General features: G+C 35.5%; 1 protein-coding gene and 1 long non-coding RNA gene across 5 annotated transcripts in view; one reads left to right on the top strand and one right to left on the bottom strand.

Annotated features, from left to right (window-relative positions):
• RNF169 (ring finger protein 169) overlaps window positions 1-20,742 on the bottom strand; it is a 106,099-nt gene that overhangs the window by 61,251 nt on the left and 24,106 nt on the right. For both annotated transcript variants that reach the window (XR_009602172.3, XM_060605633.3), the window contains exon 2: window positions 11,609-11,682. Coding sequence is in view for 1 of the 2 variants with exons in the window: in XM_060605633.3 (XP_060461616.1) it covers window positions 11,609-11,682 (74 nt within the window). In the remaining variant the exon portion in view is untranslated. The remainder of the gene's footprint in view (window positions 1-11,608; window positions 11,683-20,742) is intronic.
• The window catches only part of LOC132661285 (uncharacterized), a 40,854-nt gene continuing 22,996 nt past the window's right edge, over window positions 2,885-20,742 (top strand). For 2 of the 3 annotated variants that reach the window (XR_009602173.3, XR_009602174.3), the window contains exons 1-2: window positions 8,244-8,283; window positions 17,590-17,693. This is a non-coding gene — a long non-coding RNA (uncharacterized LOC132661285). Of the gene's footprint in view, window positions 2,963-8,243; window positions 8,284-17,589; window positions 17,694-20,742 lie in introns of those variants that run through there. The other variant, XR_009602175.3, reaches the window with a different exon arrangement.

The raw sequence follows: 20,742 nt of genomic DNA, 5'->3' as shown, positions 1-20,742 counted from the left end.
CACATAAATAGCACCAAAGCAATTGACTTGCCCTTATGATTCTTATTTAATTTTAAGGATATCATATTTATGATACTATGCTGTCTTCACTTTAATTCTCAAACACCTTTCAATTTAAATGTTACATTTAGAGCTAAGCATATATAAACTTTTATGTCAAGATAACATTTTACAAATTTTCTCCTTTATGTAATAAGGTATTTAAAATTACTTTAATATAGGTTTTAAATTGCACGCATTATGCAGAAATGCATATAAAATTAATCACAGGGATTCAAGTTTACACATAAATTGAACCAGCAGATGCTATAGAAGTCCTACATTTAATTGCCAAGCTAAAAGGCTGAATGAGGGGTGCCTGAGTGGCTCAGTTGGTTGAGCATCCAACTTCAGCTCGGGTCATGATCTCACGGCTTGTGGATTTGAGCCCCGTGTCGGGCTCTGTGCTGACAGCTCAGAGCCTGGAGCCTGCTTTGGATTCTGGGTCTCTTTCTCTCAAAAATAAATAAACATTAAAAAAAATTTTTTTAATACATAAAATAAAAGGCTAAATGAACAGGAGGGAACTCACGTATCAGAAGTAGAAAGAAAGATCTCTAAGTCATTGATTATGAAAAGGCAAATACAGGCCTTCTTCACTGTTGAAAGTTCAAGAAAATGGAGAATCATTTGGTTCATACCACTAACTTTCCAACTTCCAACTATGACTTTTTGAAGGTCAGCCATTTCTTACTCAAATGAACAAACAAATGGCAGCAATGGAGGAATTTATTTTGTGCTAGGTTCTTCAGGATTCCAAATTTTAGAGAATAATAATAATTCTTATATATGGATTACTATGTGCCAGGCACTATTTCACAATAGTGAAGGAAGATGACTGCATTCCTCTTAGAAAGAAAAGAAAAGTGGTATCTGGAATTTATAAATAATTACTGAGTAGGTCTGAAGACCATCCTTGAGAAGGTTTGATTTATAAAGTGCCTGGCCCTCTGCTAAGGGTTGTATTCATGTTATCTTATAGCTCTATAAGCCAGGTGCTATGGTGTTTATTTTACAGAGCCAGGATTTGAACTCAGACAGTGGCTCTTTCTCATTATAATAGAGTAAAATATCGACATCACACCTGTATTGTGATTTGAAGAACACCTGCATTTTTTTAAGTTTAAGATAAATAAACAAAAAACTTGAGTCTCGGATGTAAGAAGCATGAGACTTTAACTCTCATTTGAATCCGGAAAAATATAACCAACCTTGCAATTCCACTGAAAGCAGATTACTTGTGAATTTTCACACAACTTTGGCTAGAGAGGAGAAATTTTAAAAATTTTCTTGTGGAATCTTTTTGAAATATTATATTTTTAGAAGTTATTTTTCATTCTTGAATGTTTTTGGCTTTTAAGGAAAATATTGGCATACGTGTGATATATTACAATGATTATTTTCTGTTATTCTATATAATCATTATAAATTTTGGCATGGATCTAAATTTATTGACATGGAAATTTCACATATGTTTAATTAAAAAATCAGTAAAAACGGTTTGTATAGTGTGATTCTTTATTCTATAAAAAATCTTAAGCTTAAATTTATGATAAACATTTAAATTTGGCTATTAGATGACAAGATTACTGGTAATTTTCCTTTCTTTGAATCTTTTCATTATCTGGACTTTTTTTTTTTTCCTTTTTACAATTCTGCTTACTTTTATAAGCAGGAAAAATATTTACTTTTTTAAACCCTTCACTAATCACATATTTCTACAAAATAAAATCATTTTGTAAAAAGAGTTGCAACTGCTCTAAAAAAATTCTCTAGTTTGGCTTTCATAGTAGCATTGAAATGATCTTATTTAAACTGTTCTCTAAACCATAAAAAGTACTATATTAATACAATAATCTTATAACTACTGATCCTCTCCTCTCATAAATCAAAGAGACAAGGAAAGATAACACAATGCAGAAATAACTTTGAATAACCTTCTATTTAATTACATTTGATCAGGCTTTGAATTTCCCAAATGTGATTTTTTTTAATTGTTTTAATGTTTATTTACTTTTGAGAGAGAGAGAGAGACAGAGGGTGAGCAGAGGAGGGGCAGAGAGAGAGGGAGACACAGAATCCGAAGCAAGCTCCAGGCTCTGAGTTGTCAGTGCAGAGCCTGACGTGGGGCTCGAATCCGGGCTCAAATCCACAAACCGTGAGATCATGACCTGAGCTAAAGTCCAACACTTAACTGACTGAGCCACCCAGGCACTCCACCCCAAATGTTATTTTCTTTGAAAAGCCACTATATACTTGATAAAGCTGTTCCCCCTTGTCTGAATAGTTGTAAATAGCAAAAGAAGAAAACAACCAGGTTTAATATTTTTAGATTTTCAGCAACAGCTGTTTTTCCCTCAGGCAGTCAAAATTATAACTTACCATATAGCTTACTTTCTCTTAAAAATGTACTATGAGATTCTGTGTCTATTTTCTGGTTCTAGAAACAGGCACATCAGCACCTGCCAAAAGCAGGCATTTCCTCAAAGATTACATGATAACATCACAGAGGAATAAGAAACAAAAATAACAAACATTGTAGCAAAAAGAACTTTAGAAATCTTAAAATATATCTAGCTTTATTGTGAGCCAGCTATACATCCTTACACCAGTCATTTATTTTAAAAGGAGGAGCTTTGAAACTAGACGATCAACCATTCAATCAGCATTCAGTGAATACCTATATGCAAGATACTACACTAAACTGTCTCCACTCCCTTCCCATCCATGATTTCGCTTTCTGCAGTGTCACTCAACTACAGTCTGGAAGCAAATGATCCTCCTCTAGACACATCATCAGGTCAACAGTAGCCTAGCACTACATCACAATGTCTACATCACTCGCCTCACCTCATCTCATCTCATCACATAGGTATTTTACCATCTCACATTATCATAAGAAGAGCGAGTACAGTACAATGAGGTATTTTAAGAGACCACATTCACATAACTTTTATTAGAGTATATTGTTATAATTACTCTATCTTATTATTAGTTAGCATTGTTACTCTCTTACTGTACCTAATTTAGAAATTAAACTTTATCATAGGTATGTATGTGCAGGAAAAACCATAGTATATACAGCATTTGGAACTCTCCACAGTTTCAGGCATCTACTGAGGGGGGGGGGGGCGGTCATAGAACATACACCCATGGATAAGTAGGGATGACTGTATCTTACATGCAGTGGAGAGTTGAGGAGACTAAATGAACAGATCCATCTGGAAAGATTTTACAATCTAATAGGGAAAAAAAATTTAAACAAGTAGTCTGCTGCTTCTGTGACAGAACATATTTTAAACTTTCTAGGTAAATAAGCTCCTTTTAAAATAAGTAAAATTTTTTAAAGGGAGGAGTGGGTAAGGCCAGCTCAACATTTGGTTCATGATGCATTGCATAGCCAAATAGATTTAAGTGAAATGTTCAAGTTTAAATAAAGTGTATTATATTTTAAGTTCATGGCATAAAGATAATAAAAGAGACTTTAAAGATTTACAATTTCAAAAACAATGAGGTCCTAAAAGTTTACTTACCTTCAAAACATTCCTTCACAAAAGTTAGTGTCTGCCTCATAGAGACATTATTCACTTCAGTAACCCATTGACCATATCTGATTCCACTGTGCTCTGGCTAAGGACTAAGAACTGCATGCTTACTACTTGAATAATTCAGCCAGCAATGGGGAGAAAATACTCCTCAAAAATGAGCCAGTAGGGAGAGAGAAAAAAGAAAATGGATAGGTCAGTAAACCAATTCAGAGAAAGCCTATACCACTCATGTGATCCACAGAATTACCAAAAGCAGTTCATCTTTCCCACTCCAGAAACCAGGGAGATAAGCAGTCTAGAAGCAGAGGCTGTTTTTTCTCCTACTTACAACCTTTCAGAGTCCAACTGATTGAAAGAAGTCAAACAAGAGCATGTGGATTGTGTTTCTTAACTCTAACATAAAGCAACTATTTAACCTGGTGGTCAAAATGAAGCATCAAACAAACTGTAAGCAGAAGAAATAATGGTGTAAATAAAAAGTTTAATCCGACCGATAAATAGAACTTACAGAGATGAATCAATTATTTTAAAAGACAAAAATGACTAATAGTCTCATATAGCATATAAACATAAAAAGATATCCATATTGAAATAATTTCTTGCTAAAATTATTTTATGTCAACAGACATTTACTGCAGACAAGACTATAACAATATTCTTATCTTACATAATATTGTTATAGTCTTGTCTACAGTAAATGTCTGTGGGAAATAAAAAAATTATATATATATATATATATATATATATATATATATATATATATATATATATTTTCTAGAATGAATACAACAAAATTATTTCCTCGGGCAATGTAACAAGATAGACTGAGCACATGCTAATTTTCTCCTTCCAGTTAAAAACCCCATAAAATGTCAGGGAGAAAAAGAAGTCAGAAACTTTTTCAATAGAATACATCTACAAAGGCACAGGGGGAAAAAAAGCATCCTTTAGCAGTCAAGTTTACAAATGCTAAAAGATGGAACTGGTTTTCACATTCAAAGGTTGTGAACAAACAATGTACAGAAAACATATAAATTACTAGCTAGAGGAAGCATCTTAGGCTCACTGGTCATTTATATGTTTTCTGTACATTTTTTCTAGCTAGTTATCAGGTAAACGCAAAGTAAAACAATGAGATATTTTTATCTAACAGATTAGCAAAGTATTAAAAGTAATAAAAACTTGGCAGGGATTTAAAGAAAAGGGGCCTCCCTTTTACTGTTGGTGAAAGAGTAAGTTGAAAAAGTCTTTCTAAAAGGCAATTTGCTAATATCCACCAAAATACAAAGTGTTCATACCATTTGACCCTGAACTTTCATTTCCAGGAATCTAACCTAAAGGAAGTGTTTGCTTGCACATGTTCATGTGTATTCAGTGCAGCATCTCTTTAAAACTGGGAGAAATTGGGAAGAATTTAAATGACTAATGATAATGGAATAGTTAAGTGAATTATGCCTCATCCATATTATGAAATATCTTTCAGGATGAAAAAGTATCTATATGAAAGCCTTACCTCCCACAAAAAAAAAAAACAAAAAAAACCACATATTGTTAGTGAAAGAAAGAGGAAGTTACAGAATAGATCAATTATTCCTCAAAAATCCTAGCTTCTTTGAAGTGTTTACTATAACCCCTCTTTGTGGTAGTCATCTACCTATCTCTCTGGCAATTCCCCTTATTCACAGAAAAACTCAGCACGTACGTTTCTCTCCAACTACTTCAATGATGATTCCTGAAGATTTCAACATCAGTATACTCTCTCAGTTCCTGTACCTCCTCCTAAATAAGTCTTTTTTTTCCATCCTACTTCAGTTATCTACTCCCTGATCATATTCTAAATCTCATCCTGTCCAATAACTAACCCACCTCCCAGTCTCACTTTTAAGCTTCTCACATTTAGACCAACACTTCCTAGCTTTCTAACATGACTTGCAGTCACTTGCTAGTGACCCTACTTTTACAGTCTCTACCACCATCAAAACTTCTAGCCCACTGACCCTACCATTCTTTCACTGTCCATGATGTCCATCACCTTCTCAATTCCCTCCTTTAAATAACTTCAAAAACCATGGTCCAAAACTGTAACAACTTCCTTGTATACACTTGCCAATTCATTGCATCTCTCCTTCTGTTATACTTCCAGCAAAACCCCAAGGCTGCTTAAACCCAAAAGTGCCTTAATTGGTCTTATTTTCATTCTTGTCCCATAAGTCACAGACTGCTAGCTACCTACCCAATATCCATTCTTTCCTTCCTTACCAAGAGAACCCATATTTTACTTGGGAGGTGAATGCACCCAGCTAAACCACTGTACTTCCTAGCCTCCCTGACAGCTAGAGAGTGTCTATGACACTGGACCATAAAGCACAAGTGAAGTCACTGAATGAGCTTTGGAGAAAACCCTTAAAAAAAAAAAAAATCAGCTGATATGTACCTTTCTGCCTCTGACTTCTGTCTACATGTGATTCTAGAGAAGGATCAGCCATCTCACACTACAAGGAGACAGCACACTGGAAGATGTCTAAACAGAAAGACAAAAGGAACCTGACTTCCTGATGTCACATAGCTGCTATATCAGCCCTAGGCTGCATACATCTGGTTTCGGTTACTAGAGAAAAAGAAAACTCCTCATTTGTTTGGTCATTATTTTCGGGTCTCTACTATTTACAGTAAATACAATTCCTAACTTCTAGGCCCATTATAGTTTATTCCCTACACAGCAACCAGAGACCTTTTAAAAGTATAAATCAGATCACATTACTGTCTTCACATCACACTTAAAGTAAATTTAGGTTCTTTACCAGGTCAACTAGGCCTTCTTTGATCTGGCCCTTCTATTTCTTCCAATTCATCTCCTACCAAATCCCTATACCACCCTTTCACCCACCACTTGCACACTCAAATCCCGCCACACTGTTCCTTGAACAAGCCAAACTTGTTTCTATTTCAGGGACTTTGCATTTGCTGCTCCTCTGCCTAGAATACTCTTTCCTCATACTTTTACTTGGCTTGCTACCTCACTTAACCCACGTAGCAACTCCAATGTTGCCTCTCTGACAGACCTTCCTGATTATCTAAAACAGTTTTTTTGTGTCTCCTCAAGTTTCCTCTCCACCTCCCAGTAACTCTTCTGATCCTACTTTATTAATATATATTAAGTATTTGTTTGCTAATTTACTGTCTTTGGCACTAGAATGGAATCTCCCTGGGCAAGGACCTCAGGTGTCTGCAGCACCATATCTCCAGTGCTTGGCACACAGTAGGGACGCAAAAAATATCTGATGAGTAAATGACTATATAACATGAGCTCATTTATACTGAAAAAGACTAAAGCGTGTGTGTGTGTGTGTGTGTGTGTGTGTGTGTGTGAAAGTATATAAAGGACCTAAACTGATGTTACTAGTTATCAAAGTTAACTATGGGGAGGATAATGAAAAATAAGGAAAAGAGGAATTTTCACATTTTGCTCTGCATATTTCTATATTATTTTTCTTTTCACAAAAAACCCCAAAATTATATATGATACATGGCAGGAAGAAAGTTTTAAACATATTTGGAAATATAAATCCACTCACAGAATCATAAAATTTAGAAACTCAGAGTAACCTTAAGCATAATACTCCCCCCATAGGTAGGATAATCTATGATTACTAAGTAAGTATCTTTTAAAAGAACTAGAATTAGAAGAATAAAATTTCTTTAAAAAAATTTTTTTTAATGTTTTTATTTATTTTTGAGACAGAGAGAGACAGAGCATGAGTAGGGGAGGGGCAGAGAGAGGGAGACACAAAATCCCAAGCAGGCTCCAGGCTCTGAGCTGTCAGCACAGAGCCCAACGCAGGGCTCGAACTCATGGACTGTGAGATCATGACCTGAGCTGAAGACAGACGCTCAACCGACTGAGCCACCCAGGCGCCCCAAGAATAAAATTTCTTATTAACTTTTCATAGCCCTTATAAAATTTTTTACTATCACTTAAACAAAATAAAATATACCAAATAAAAAGTGTATCAGTAGCATGTTATGCATCAAATAGTAATGATGAGTTGTGTACAACAAATTTCCACTTACCATCCCTTGCTTAGTGGAAACTTTTAAGGATCTTCCTTCTCTAGATATACATCCAAATAATTATATATTTACTTTGTTTTCTTTTAGAAAATAAAATATGCACTCTAAGAGACACCTTTTTCTCTATCAAGTTCTCCATCCAGATGTCTAGCGCCTTTTAATTCTCCTTTACAACTTTATTAAGGCATATTTTACATGTTACATAATTTATCCACTTCAAGTGTATAATTTCAGTGACTTTCAGTAAATTTACCAATTTGTGGAACACACCATAATCAGTTGTAAAAATCTTCACCACTGCAATTAAATCACACAGGCCCGTTTATTCTTACTCCCCATTCTCATCCCCTCCTCCAACAAACCATTAATCTACTGTCTGTCTCCATATATTTGCCTATCCTGGACATTTTCTGTAAATGGAATCATACAATATGTGCATCCATTGTATCTGGCTCTTCTCACTTAGCATCTTTCTGAGGTTCATCCAACTGGTAGCACGTTCCATTTTATTGCTGAATATTAGTCTACTGTACGGATATGCCATACTCGTGCCATTTGATTTTATGACTTGAATTTGCATTTTCCAGGTTGTACAATGGATGCCAGATAACATGGGTACTTGCAGGTGGGTGGAGAGAGCTTTATATGTCATTTATTTAACCCAAAAGACATAGGTGAGCGTTTTTCAAGCCCAATCCAGTTTATATAGGGTGAGACTGCCCTAGCTTCACTTAAAAACATTCTGCCATCAATCCCTTTTAAAACTGCTTTTCTGTCCCTCCTTCCTAATAAGAATAAAAGCACAGTTCCCCAAGGTTTCCTTCTCTCTCCCAAAGCTTATTAAAAACCTCAGCTCTTACTATGCATTGTTTAACCTTCTTTTTCTACATCCAATCCTTGTTTTCTTTTTATCTTCAAGCTGACAGGTTTAAATTTTCCATATTCTTTGTAAAAAAAAGTATATCAGAATTAAGTATCTGCAGATTCTGGAATTTTATTTAAGAAGAATCTGTGGTTCTTTTGATGTGGTCGCTAAAAATAATTTCTTCTTAAGTAGAAAAAAACTGTGTAAGTGATTTAAAAACAGAAACCAAAGTGGCAATCCCTATCAAAATAACACCAGCATTCTTCACAGAGCTAGAATAAACAATCCTAAAATTTGTATGGAACCAGAAAAGACCCCAAATAGCCAAAGCAATCTTGAAAAAGAAAACCAAAGCTAGAGGCATCACAATCCCGGACTTCAAGCTGTATTACAAAGCTATAATCAGCAAGACATTATGATACTAGCACAAAAACAGACACTCAGATCAATGCAACAGAACAGAGAACCCAGAGATGGACCCACAAACATATGGCCAACTAATCTTTGACAAAGCAGGAAAGAATATCCAGTGGAATAAAGACTGTCTCTGCAGCAAGAGGTGCTGGGAAAACTGGACAACGACATGCAGAAGAATTAACCTGGACCACTTTCTTACATCATACACAAAAATAAACTCAAAATGGATGAAGGACCTAAATGTAAGACAGGAAGCCATCAAAATCCTTGGGGAGAAAGCAGGCAAAAACCTCTTTGACCTTGGCCACAGCAACTTCTTACTCAACACGTCTCTGAAGGCAAGGGAAATAAAAGCAAAAATGAACTATTGTGACCTCATCAAAATAAAAAGCTTCTGCACAGCAAAGGAAACAATCAGCAAAACTAAAAGGAAACCAATGCAATGGGAGAAGTTATTTGCAAACGATATATCAGATAAAGGGTTAGTATCCAAAATCTATAAAGAACTTCTCAAACTGAATGCCCAAAAAACAAATAATCCCGTGAAGAAATGGGCAAAAGACATAAACAGACACTTCTCCAAAGGAGACATCCAGATGGCTAACTGACACATGAAAAAATGCTCAACATCACTCATCATCAGGGAAATACAAATCAAAACCACAATGAGATACCACCTCACACCTGTCAGAATGGCTAACATGAGCAACTCAGGCAACAACAGATGCTGGCGAGGATGCGGAGAAAGACAATCTCTTTTGCGCTGCTGGTGGGAATGCAAACTGGTGCAGCCACTCTGGAAAACAGTATGGAGGTTCCTCAAAAAATTAAAAATAGAACTATCCTACGACCCAGCAATTGCACTAGTAGGTAGTTATCCAAGGGATACAGGCAGGCTGTTTCGAAGGGGCACATGCACCCCAATGTTTACAGCAGTGCTACCAACAATAGCCAAAGTATGGAAAGAGCCCAAATGTCCATCGATGGATGAGTGATAAAGGTGATATGGTGTGTATATATATATATATATATATATATATATATATATATATATATACACACACACAGACACAATGGAGTATTACTCGAAAATCAAAAAGAATGAAATCTTGCCATTTGCAACTAACCACATGGATGCAACTAGAGGGTATTATGCTACGTGAAATTAGTCAATCAGAGAAAGACAAATATCGTATGACTTCACTCATATGAGGAATTTAAGATACAAAACAGATGAACATAAGGGAAGGAAAGCAAAACTAATATAAAAACAGGGAGGGGGACAAAACACAACAGACTTTTAAATACAGACAACCAACAGAGGGTTGCTGGAGGGGTTGTGGGAGGCAGGATGGGCTAAATGGGTAAGGGACATTAAGAAATCTACTCCTGAAATCATTGTTGCACTATATCCTAACTTGGATGTAAATTAAAAAAAAAAAAAAAAAAAAAAGGCAGAAACCAAAGTACCCTCATAATACTAATATAAAAGAAGCATGAGGGGGTGCCTGGGTGGCTCAGTGGGTCAAGCATCTGAGTTTGGCTCAGGTAATGATCTTGTATTCTGTGAGTTCAAGCCCAGTGACGGGCTCTGTGCTGACAGCTCAGAGTCTGGAGCCTGCTTCATATTCTAGGTCTTCCTCTCTCTCTGCCCCTCCCCTGCTCACGCTCTGTCTTTTTCTAAAGGTAAATTTTAAAACACACTTAAAAAAATTTTTTTAAAAAGTTACTAGGTCATGATTTAAAAATAAACAAAATAAAATAAAATAAAATAAAATAAAATAAAATAAAATAAAAGGGAGCATGAGGACCCAGGTCAACATTTGACACTCTCACTTAAAAGAGAAAGTCAAAAAATGTATAATAATTAAGCAGAGTTCTCTATTTTCTCCTTCATGTGACCTCCTTAAATACTAATTTTTCCATTCAATATAAAATGCCACAATAATGTTATTGTCTCACCTGTTTTATGATGATGTCTGATTCAGATTAAGTGGATTATTTACCTTTACAAAACATTAAATATCCACATGTAGAATCATTTACGGAGGTGTGTAAGGTATGGTGGTATAGGGAAAGGGCTGGGGAAGGATGATACAAATCTTCTAACATTCTTCTTATTACCAGCCTTTTTGACATCTTAATTCTCTAAGTGATTCCCAGACAATTAGCTTGAGAACATCTAAAATAAGATGATGTGAACATAGCTAAAAGCTTTCCCAGTGGTAAACATTCTCCACCTAGGAAATTATTTCACTACCCTCTGAATGGCCTAAGTTACAGTTCTTCTGGAGTACATAACAGAGTAAAAGCAACAAAAGATAACACCAATTACACGTAATTAGAGGAACTTTGCAAGATAAGGAAAAATAGTACAAGCTATTATTATTAAAGCTTAAATGTTAGCTTTTAACCAACATTTAAATGCCAAGAATACCCCCTTGTTGCAGGTGTAAGATAGGCTTGGGGAGCTACATTTTCATCTTTGAAAGGATAGCTAAAAAGAGGTTCTTAGTTAAGGTTTACTCTACTTCTATTATAGCTACGGTATAAGGTAATACAGAGAAAGGCTCTGCACTGTAAATTAAAAACCCACTAAGCATTCTTTAATGTCATTATTTCAATTTACTTTAAGAATATGAGTGATATGCTAATGTGTATACTATACCTTTCTCAGGCTTTCATATTCCTCACGAAGTTCCCCAGGCTTGCTTAATTTGATTGGTGCTCTGAATTTAAACTCTGGAGAAAAGGGAAAAGAAACACTTTTTAACAGAAGTTTCTAGGAAAGAACCCCAAACCTTGTCCTACTGCTGTCCTCACATTATAAACCACATGAAAAATTGTAGTCATCTTAATTTGAATAGTCATTCATTCGTTAACAAATATTTATTAAAGGGTATAAATGAGGCAGAGTTCTAAGCACCGGTTCAGAAGCACTGAACACATAAAGCCCTTGCTCTCGTGGAGTTTAGGATCTTACAGACAGTAAACAAACAAGTGTGTACATAATACCACTGGTGGTACTGTTATGGAGGAAAATAAATGTAGGATGAAAGAAAAAGATTATTTTATATAGAATGGTCTGGAAGGGCCTGGTAAAACAACATGTTAAAGGACCTCAAGGAAAAACTATACTTAAAGTTCTTAGTTCAATGTTACTAAGTAACATTTTAAATGAGCTGAAGTTTTATTCATAACACTGTATCTTTCTATTTCTTTTTCAACATTGCCATTGCCAGCAGAGTATTTTCCTGTATCCAACCTGTAAATATTTTCAGTATATAACCTGATTTTTTTACCCTTAAAGCCTTTGTGGTTTTTATTGGCCTATAGAAGAAAGTCAAAACTCTTCAATCTGTCATTCAAGGCCCTCCAAAAACAGATCACAACTTCGTCTTTCTCCAGCATTGGATCTCTTAACCCTTGACTGTTTAGTTACAATAGATCCATGCCATATATTTTTAAACTTTCTACACTGTTTTCTTAGCTGAAATTCTGTTTTCTACCCTCATCTCTCTATATTTTTAAGTCCAAGCTATCCAGGACCACAGGAGACATACAGTACACACGGGTAATATAAATAGATGATAAAAATCCGAATTAAGAATAGGAATAAAAGATAGTTCTAGGGGCACCTGGGTTGCTCATTTGGTTAAGCATCTGACTCTTGATTTTGGCTCAGGTCATGATCTCAGAGTTGTGAGATCAAGCCCTGCATCAGGCGCCATGCTGGGCATGGAGCCTGCTTAAGATTCTCCCTCTGGAAAATGGGTGATGGGCACTGAGAAGGGCACTTGTTGGGATGAGCACTGGGTGTTGTATATAAGCAATGAATCACAGGAATCTACCCCCAAAACCAAGAGGACACTGTACACACTGTATGTTAGCCAACTTGACAATAAATTATATTAAAAAAAAAAATTCTCCTTCTCTCTTGTCCTCTGCCCCTCCCCCGCTAACGTGTGCACTCACTCACGCGCAGTTTCTCTCTCAAAATAAATAAATAAATAAGTTCTAAATGCTAACAAAAAGGAGCGGAAAAGTCCACATTTACACTCCTTAAATGTGACATTTCTATATAACTCTATGTATATGTAGTGGTCAAAATACAGTATTAATTTTAAGACTTTCTAAGAACTCTATATCCCACTAAGGTTGATAAATATTTGTTGTAGACAAGTAGGCTCCTCAAAAAAATTGACTTTTGTCCTTTTTCAGTTGTCTCAACTATTCTGAAAGACTCTAGCATACCTAAGAAATATGGAAGATAGAAACACTGGATCTAATGCAGAAGCAGGGAACAGTAACTTAAAGGCCTACAAGTACTAGAGAACTGTTAGACTTTGCGTGTGGGAGGCAAACATTCCACCACCTTCACTCACTTAAAAAAAGTCCTGATGACTATTTTCATCATATCCCTTAAGCACATTTCTAATTATAGGCAAACAGTATTTAAAATCTGATGCTTTAATAGAGAAGGAGAAGCAGAGAGGTAGAAGAAAACCCTTAAGGCAATACAGTACTTTCAATCCATTTATGGAGAACCTATCACATGTAAAATACTTCATATATATTTTCTCAGTGAATCTTCACAGAAACTTTGTAAGGTAGGTATTATACCCATTTTACAAGAAGGAAAATGAGAGGTTAATGACTTGCCTAAGACCACAAAACTAGTAAATGGCAAAACCAACAGAAAACTATTAATAGGAATAGAGGGAAATCAAATAATGATTAAAAAGGCAACCCAACAAAGAAGATATAATAATCACGAACTTGTATGAACATATACCACAGCAAAAAAACTAATAACATTATAAGAAGGAATTAATAAATCCAAAATAATGGTAAGAAATTTTAACACACCACAACTAAAAACACATCAGGCAGTCCAAAAGGAAGTAAAAATGTAGAAAAACTGAACAAAAAAATTAACAAACTTTATCCTAATATATTTATATATATGTGTGCACTCAATGAATAGAATATATATTCCTTAAAGCAAACAAGGAACAATTAAAAATTCACTAGGTCACAAAGAACTTCCAAAGAATTCATATTATACAGACTTTGCTCTTGGATCCTAGCTGCTATTTTCCAAGCCAAGTTTTCTGGCTACTTGGCTGGTTATTCTGGATTACCCAATATTCTTTTTCTGCTTAAATTTGCCAGAGTAGATTTCTGCTGATTAAAACAGACAACCAGATGGTTGCATCTTTTAGGTGAAACTATGAAATGACCCATAAACCAAGCTCTAGTAAAACAGGTTAAGAAAAAAAAGAGAGAAAAGACAAAGTAATACCTAGAATAAAGAGAAGGACCAAAATACAGATATCAAGGTGGGGGGGGGGGGGGGTGTTAAATCTCCAAAGGTTATCAAACAATGCTATAATGAATGATCTTGCATGCATATCATTTTGCAAGTATATTCATAGATCAAAGTGTAGGAATTACAGTTACTGTGTCAAAGAATATGTACCTACGTGTTTTTGTAATTCTGACAGACAATACCAAGTCTTCCTTCCTTCCGGTAGTCTATACTGATTTAAGTCCCACCAGCAATGCATAAGAATGCCATTTCCTCATACCTTTTCCAACACAAGTGTTGAAACATTTTAGTTTTGCCAATCTAATAGGCGAAATTCTGTATCTTATATACATATTTTATGAGTGAAATTGAGTACTTTTCATGTTTGAGTAATTTGCATTTACTTTGATATGAAATGTTCTTTACTCCTTATATTAACTTTTTCTTCTTGATTTGTAAAAGCTCTCTTTCTATAAGGTAAATTAGCTTTATGTCACATAACTAGCAATACTTTTCCTAGTCTATCATTTGCCTTGACTTTGCTTATAGTGGTTGTTTTTAGGTAGTTATATTAATCAAACTTCTCCTTTTATGGCTTCAGTATTTTTGTACAATTGGAAAGACCTTCCCCAGGCCAAAATATAATAGCAAATTCTATCATATTTTCTTCTGGTACAAAGTATAAGATTCTTCTCCTGTCTCCTTTTAAAAATTCCAAACCTTTATTTTTATTTGAGGAGCAACATGAGGAAGACAGTCTTATTTAGGCTTATAAATTTACTATCCAACACAAGGGACCAAAAATATTTTAGTGGTGGCCTGGTGGAAATGATGACAATTTTTATTTACTGTTGGAGAATTTGTTTTCTTGAAAACGGTCTTGCTAACATTTAGAACAAAATGTCCAAAGAGCTTACCATCTTCATCACATAGTGTAAATAATACAAAGTTAAAAGCCTGATCCCCAACTTAGAAGTTTCCAGAGCTTTGGAGAACTCATCTCAACTACTTCCTCTTCTGTAAAATCAGAATATTATGACCGGCCATTATGAGGATCAAATGAGTATAATGAAAACGAAAACACTATAAACTATTTCAGCCAGTATAGTGGCATGCAATAAAATCTACTAACTACAAAATTGTCTCTGGTATTGGAGAGAGAAAGAAGTTGTGGTTTGGTCTGGTTTACTTGCAATTACAACTTACAAGAAAAAAATATAATTATTCAATTGCTTTGATAAGTATATTACATTGCAAGTTAAATTAACTTTCAGACACCTATTAATAGAAATCTCAAAGTTTATATATAAGGCCAAGTGGAACTCAGCATACTGACTGAAATCTGGGCCTTGACTTATTTGAGAGTAAAAGGTAATGGGTAGGGTAGAGGTGAAGTACCAATTTACATTCACCAAAATCAGTACTAATATAGATTAGCTTAATCTCAGATTAAGATTAATAATGTTTAGGGGCAACTGGGTGGTGGCTCAGTCAGTTAAGCCTCTGACTTGGGCTCAGGTCATGATCTCGTGGTTTGTGAGTTTGAGCCCCGCATGGGGCTCTGTGCTGACAGCTCAGAGCCTGGAACCTGCTTCAGATTCTGTGTCTCCCTCTCTGCCCCTCCCCCGCTCACGCTCTCTCTCTCTCTCTCTCTCTCTCTCTCAAAAATAATAAACATTAAAAAATTTTTTTAAAGATTAATGATGTTTAATGCTTTAACAATACAAAATGCTAAATAGTCAAGATCATTTTTTGCCCCAACAGAACTGTGCTACATTAAATGGCATTGTGCCCCCAAATTCACAAATTACATAAATACAAAAAAACTGTGAATTGGTCCAACATGACACTAATTTAAATATTTAATCCTATTTCCCATTTTACTAATACCCTCTAGAAATGTCAACAAGGCAAAAAAAAATCCCATCTTTATCCTATGGACTTGCAAAAAAAAACCCATATTAGATTCTAATACCTGCTCGGTCAATCAAGTGAAAGTATTTAGAAATGCCAAGGCTTCTCTTTGCCTTGGTCTCTTCATCTATCAAATAAAGATCAAAATACTGGCCAATCTACCTCCTAGGAATGCAGAAGATCAAAATTAAAAGAAGTAGGAGTAATCAATGAAGAATCCCTATAATAAATAAAAACAGCTAACATTTAATAAAAGTACACTATATACTAAATGTCGCACACACACACACACGCACACATACACACAATGTAGAAAAGAATTAACATAGCAGGCCTCACTGCCTATCTCAAAAGGCCCACTTACAAGGTTGGCCCTTGGCTGACTGGGGCCTAGGAACTTGGATTTCAGTAGAGTTTGCACCCCCACAACTGATTAGGTACAGGTTTATTACACCTAAATTATTTATAGAAACAATACAGTTATGGTGAATACCTTCTTTTGGGCTGGGAGTCTGTAATTTTGGCACATGCTAGGCAGAGGGTGCCCATCATCAGCCCCTAATTAAAACTCTGTCTAATGAGCTTCCCTAGTTGGCAACATTTCACATGTGTTGTAACAACTCGTTACTAGGGAAATTAAGCATATCCTGTGTGACTTAACTGAAAGTGGACTCTGGAAGCTTTCATCTGGTTTCCCCTAAACTTTGTCTTATGTGCCTTTGCTGCTTTTGAATTATATCCTTTCACTATAATAATTCATAGCCATGAGCATGACTATATGCTGTGTCCTATTAGTACTGCTGGTGAATCATCATAACTGGGTGGTCTTGGGCTTTCCTGAGAAACACACACACACACACACACACACACACACACACACACCATGGACTAAAATTAAAATCTCTTTAGATCTCATTTCTACCTGAGAGACAAGGGTGGGAACACACTAGATAACTTGTAAAGTTAATGATTCAGTAACAATATTTTTATTTCATTTTAATTTACTACTCAATAGGTTTCTCCAAATTCTGAAATACTCTATTAATAAAGTTTAACATGATGGTAAAAATGCTATTAGATTTTAAACTTACATAAGAGTAGCTATAATATCTAAATAATTTCTTTGAAGCTTTTTGAAATGTGGTGTTTCAATCCGCTTGAACTATTGAGAAATGGAACAGAAAAGGGCCAGAAAAATGAAAATCTTCCCTTTTAAATCACAATCTTTTACAATGTCTCTTAAAGCTGACTGGAAAACATGTATAAAATCAACATTATTAATTATACTAAGATATTTATCAATCATTATTAACCTTTCAGGTTCCCCACCTTTTAATAAAGAAAAAAACCAATCATTTATAATACAAGAGCTGCTGTCTGCTGATGTGGGACTTTTTTCTCTTTATTTCCCTCTGCCTTTCTAGGGTCATAAGTCAGATTCCTCCACTCCAAAAGATGAAATTATGGCTGAAACACCTGCAATACTACCACTAGAGCAGAGCAACTGGAGAAAACCCAGATGACCCTGGTATGGTGATGCCTTTTCATATATACTATCAAAAATATAATTTGTAGACATCATTAAAATTAAAAATGTCTGCTCTGCAAAAGACAATGTCAAGAGAATGAGAAGATAAACCACAGACTGGATAAAATATTTGCAACAGACATAGCTGATATAAATATAAGACTATTACCTAAAATATACAAAGAACTAGGGGTGCCTGGCTGGCTCAGTCAGTAGAGCATGCAACTCTTGATCTCGGGGTTGTGAGTTCAAGCCCCATGCTAGATGCAGAGATTACTTCAAAAAAATTATAAGGTTTTTAAAAATATACAAAGAACTATTAAATTCAAAAGAAAACAATCTGATTTTTTTTTTAATGGGTAAAAGACCTTAACAGACACCTCACCAAGGATATACACATGGCAAATAAGCACATAAAAAGATATTCCATATCATAGGTCATTAAGGAGTTATGAATTAAAACAAGATACCACTACACACCTATTAGAATAGCCAAAATCCAAAACATGGAGAAAACCAAATGCTGGCGAGGATGTGGAGCAACAGGAACTCATTCACCGCCAGTGAGAGTGCAAAATGGTACAGCCACTTTGGAAGACAGTCTGGCAGTTTCTTACAAAACTAAACAGTCTTACCATATGAACCACCAATTGTACTCCTTGATATTTACACAAAGGAGTTAAAAACTTATGTCCACACAAAAACCTGCACAAAGATATTTTTATCTGCTTTATTCATAATCACTAAAACTTGGAGACAACCAAGATATCCTTCAGTAAGTAAATGGATAAATAAACTGTGGTACATCCAGAAAATGGAATATTATTTAGTGTTAAAAAGAAATGAGCTATTAAAGACATGAAATGACATGGAGGAAACTTAAATGCATATTACAAAGTGAAAGAAGCCACTCTGAAAAGCTACATATTGAATGATTCCAACCACATGACATTCTAGAAAAGACAAAATTATGGAGACAAAAAAAAAAAAAAAAAAGACCAGGGTTGCCATGAATGGAGAGGGGTAGGGATGAGATGGCAGAGCACAGAGAACTCTTACCCCAGTAAAAACACCCTATACAGGGGCACCTGGGTGGCTCAGTTGGTTAAGCGTCTGACTTCAGCTCAAGTCATGATCTCACAGTTTGTGAGTTCAAACACCACCATGGCGCTCTGTGCTGACGCTCAGTCCAGAGCCTGGAGCCTACTTCAGATTCTGGGTCTCCCTCTCTCTCTGCCCCTCCCCCACTCCCACTCTGTCTCTGTCTCTCTCAAAAATAAATAAAACATTAAAAAATTTAATAAATACTCTGTACAATATTATAATGATGGATATATGTCATTATATATTTGTCCAAACCCAAAGAACATACAAGAGTGAACTCTAAAGCAAACTACAGACTGTGTGATTATAATGTGGCATTGTAGGCTCATTCTTGGTAACAAATCTAATATTTTGGTGAATGATATTGATAACATGGGAGACTAAAAACACCATTACCCTCCTTAGTCCAGAGGAGTTAGTCCTAAACCCAATTCCCCTACCAGCTTCTATAGGGATTTTCAAGTGTTTCAGTAGCATAGAAACAACCACTCACCTTTCCTTCACTGCACAGAAAAGACAAGCTAGAAACTACTTCAGGTGTCACGGAGGTGCTGAATATCTTGGTATTTGTAAATGAATCCAATGGTTGTAATACTTTCTTAATGCCTGTCCTCCAACTACTACTATGTTTAACAGGAAGAGAAACTCTCTAAGGATATGATGCCTTAAGAATGACACATCCCTGTGGCTGGTGACCTAAACAGAGTATTGCATTCAGTCTAATGTGAACTGGAGGAGCAGCTATACTTCCTTGAAGGTCCTTCCTGAAAAGGATTTTCTCTGGGGTGGGGTGACTGGGTTATTAATAAAGGCAAACAAACCAAAATAGAACACAGGCATTTTTCTAATTGTACCAAAACTTCAGGAATGAAGCATCACTGACAAATCATACTCAATACAAAATTAGAAAAAGAAACTCATTCAACTGTACTGGGAAGATGTTAACCCTAACACTCCCAAATCCAAAGTTAATCATTCCTTGGTACCTGGCTATGCTTGAGTTTTCACCCCTGTACATTCAAATTCTTATCAGTACATCAGAATGAACAAGAACTTTGGACTCAGGTCCCAAGACCTAAATCCTAATTTGAATACTCAGACTTACTAGCTATTTATCCTTGGGCAAATAAAAAAAAAAAAAATTCTCTTTGGGTAATTTCCATCTCTATCACCACCTGCAGCACCATTATGATGGCCAGCAGTTATGTAACACTTACATTATGCCAGGCTCATTTCTAAGCACTTTGTATTTATTAACTCATCTAATCGTTATAATGACCCAGAGGGGACATACTATTATCCCAATTTTATAGAGCATTTAATTTGCCCAAGGCTATGCTGCTATCAGTGAAAGAGCTATGACTTGAACCCAAGCAATCTAGCTCCAGAATCTGTGCTCTTATCCACAATTCCTTATTACTTCTTTAATAATAATTTTTTTTAAAAGCCTAAAATCCCTATAAAACAATAGGCAAACAACATGAACAGGTGGCTTATAGTAAAAATAAAGTCAGAGGTTGGCACCCAACTCTTGATTTCAGCTCAGGACATAGTCTTGTGGTTTGTGAGGTTGACCCCCTGAAGGAAGAAGCATGGAGCCTGCTTAGAATCCTCTCTCCCTCTATGCCCCTCCCCTGCTTGCATGTACTCTCTTTCTCTCTCTCAAAATAAATAAACATTTAAAAATAAATTCAGATGACTTATAAACATATTAAAATGCATTCAATGTCACTCATATTTTAAGATACCAAGAACTTTTAAAACAAAACACTTTTTATCAGATTAGCAAAAATCAAAGAGTTTGATAAAGACGAGTTAGCAAAGGTATCCTTTATCTTAAAGATATCTCACAGATGTGTACAAAGATGTTACGTATAAGAATGTTCACTGTGGGGGCGCCTGGGTGGCTCAGTCGGTTGAGCGTCTGACTTTGGCTCAGGTCATG

The sequence above is a fragment of the Panthera onca genome, chromosome D1 (assembly GCF_046562875.1).
Source record: "Panthera onca isolate mPanOnc1 chromosome D1, mPanOnc1 haplotype 2, whole genome shotgun sequence".
Taxonomy (NCBI): Eukaryota; Metazoa; Chordata; class Mammalia; order Carnivora; family Felidae; genus Panthera; species Panthera onca.
Note: the sequence above shows the minus strand (reverse complement) of the source record. Positions and strands in the feature narration are given on the sequence as shown.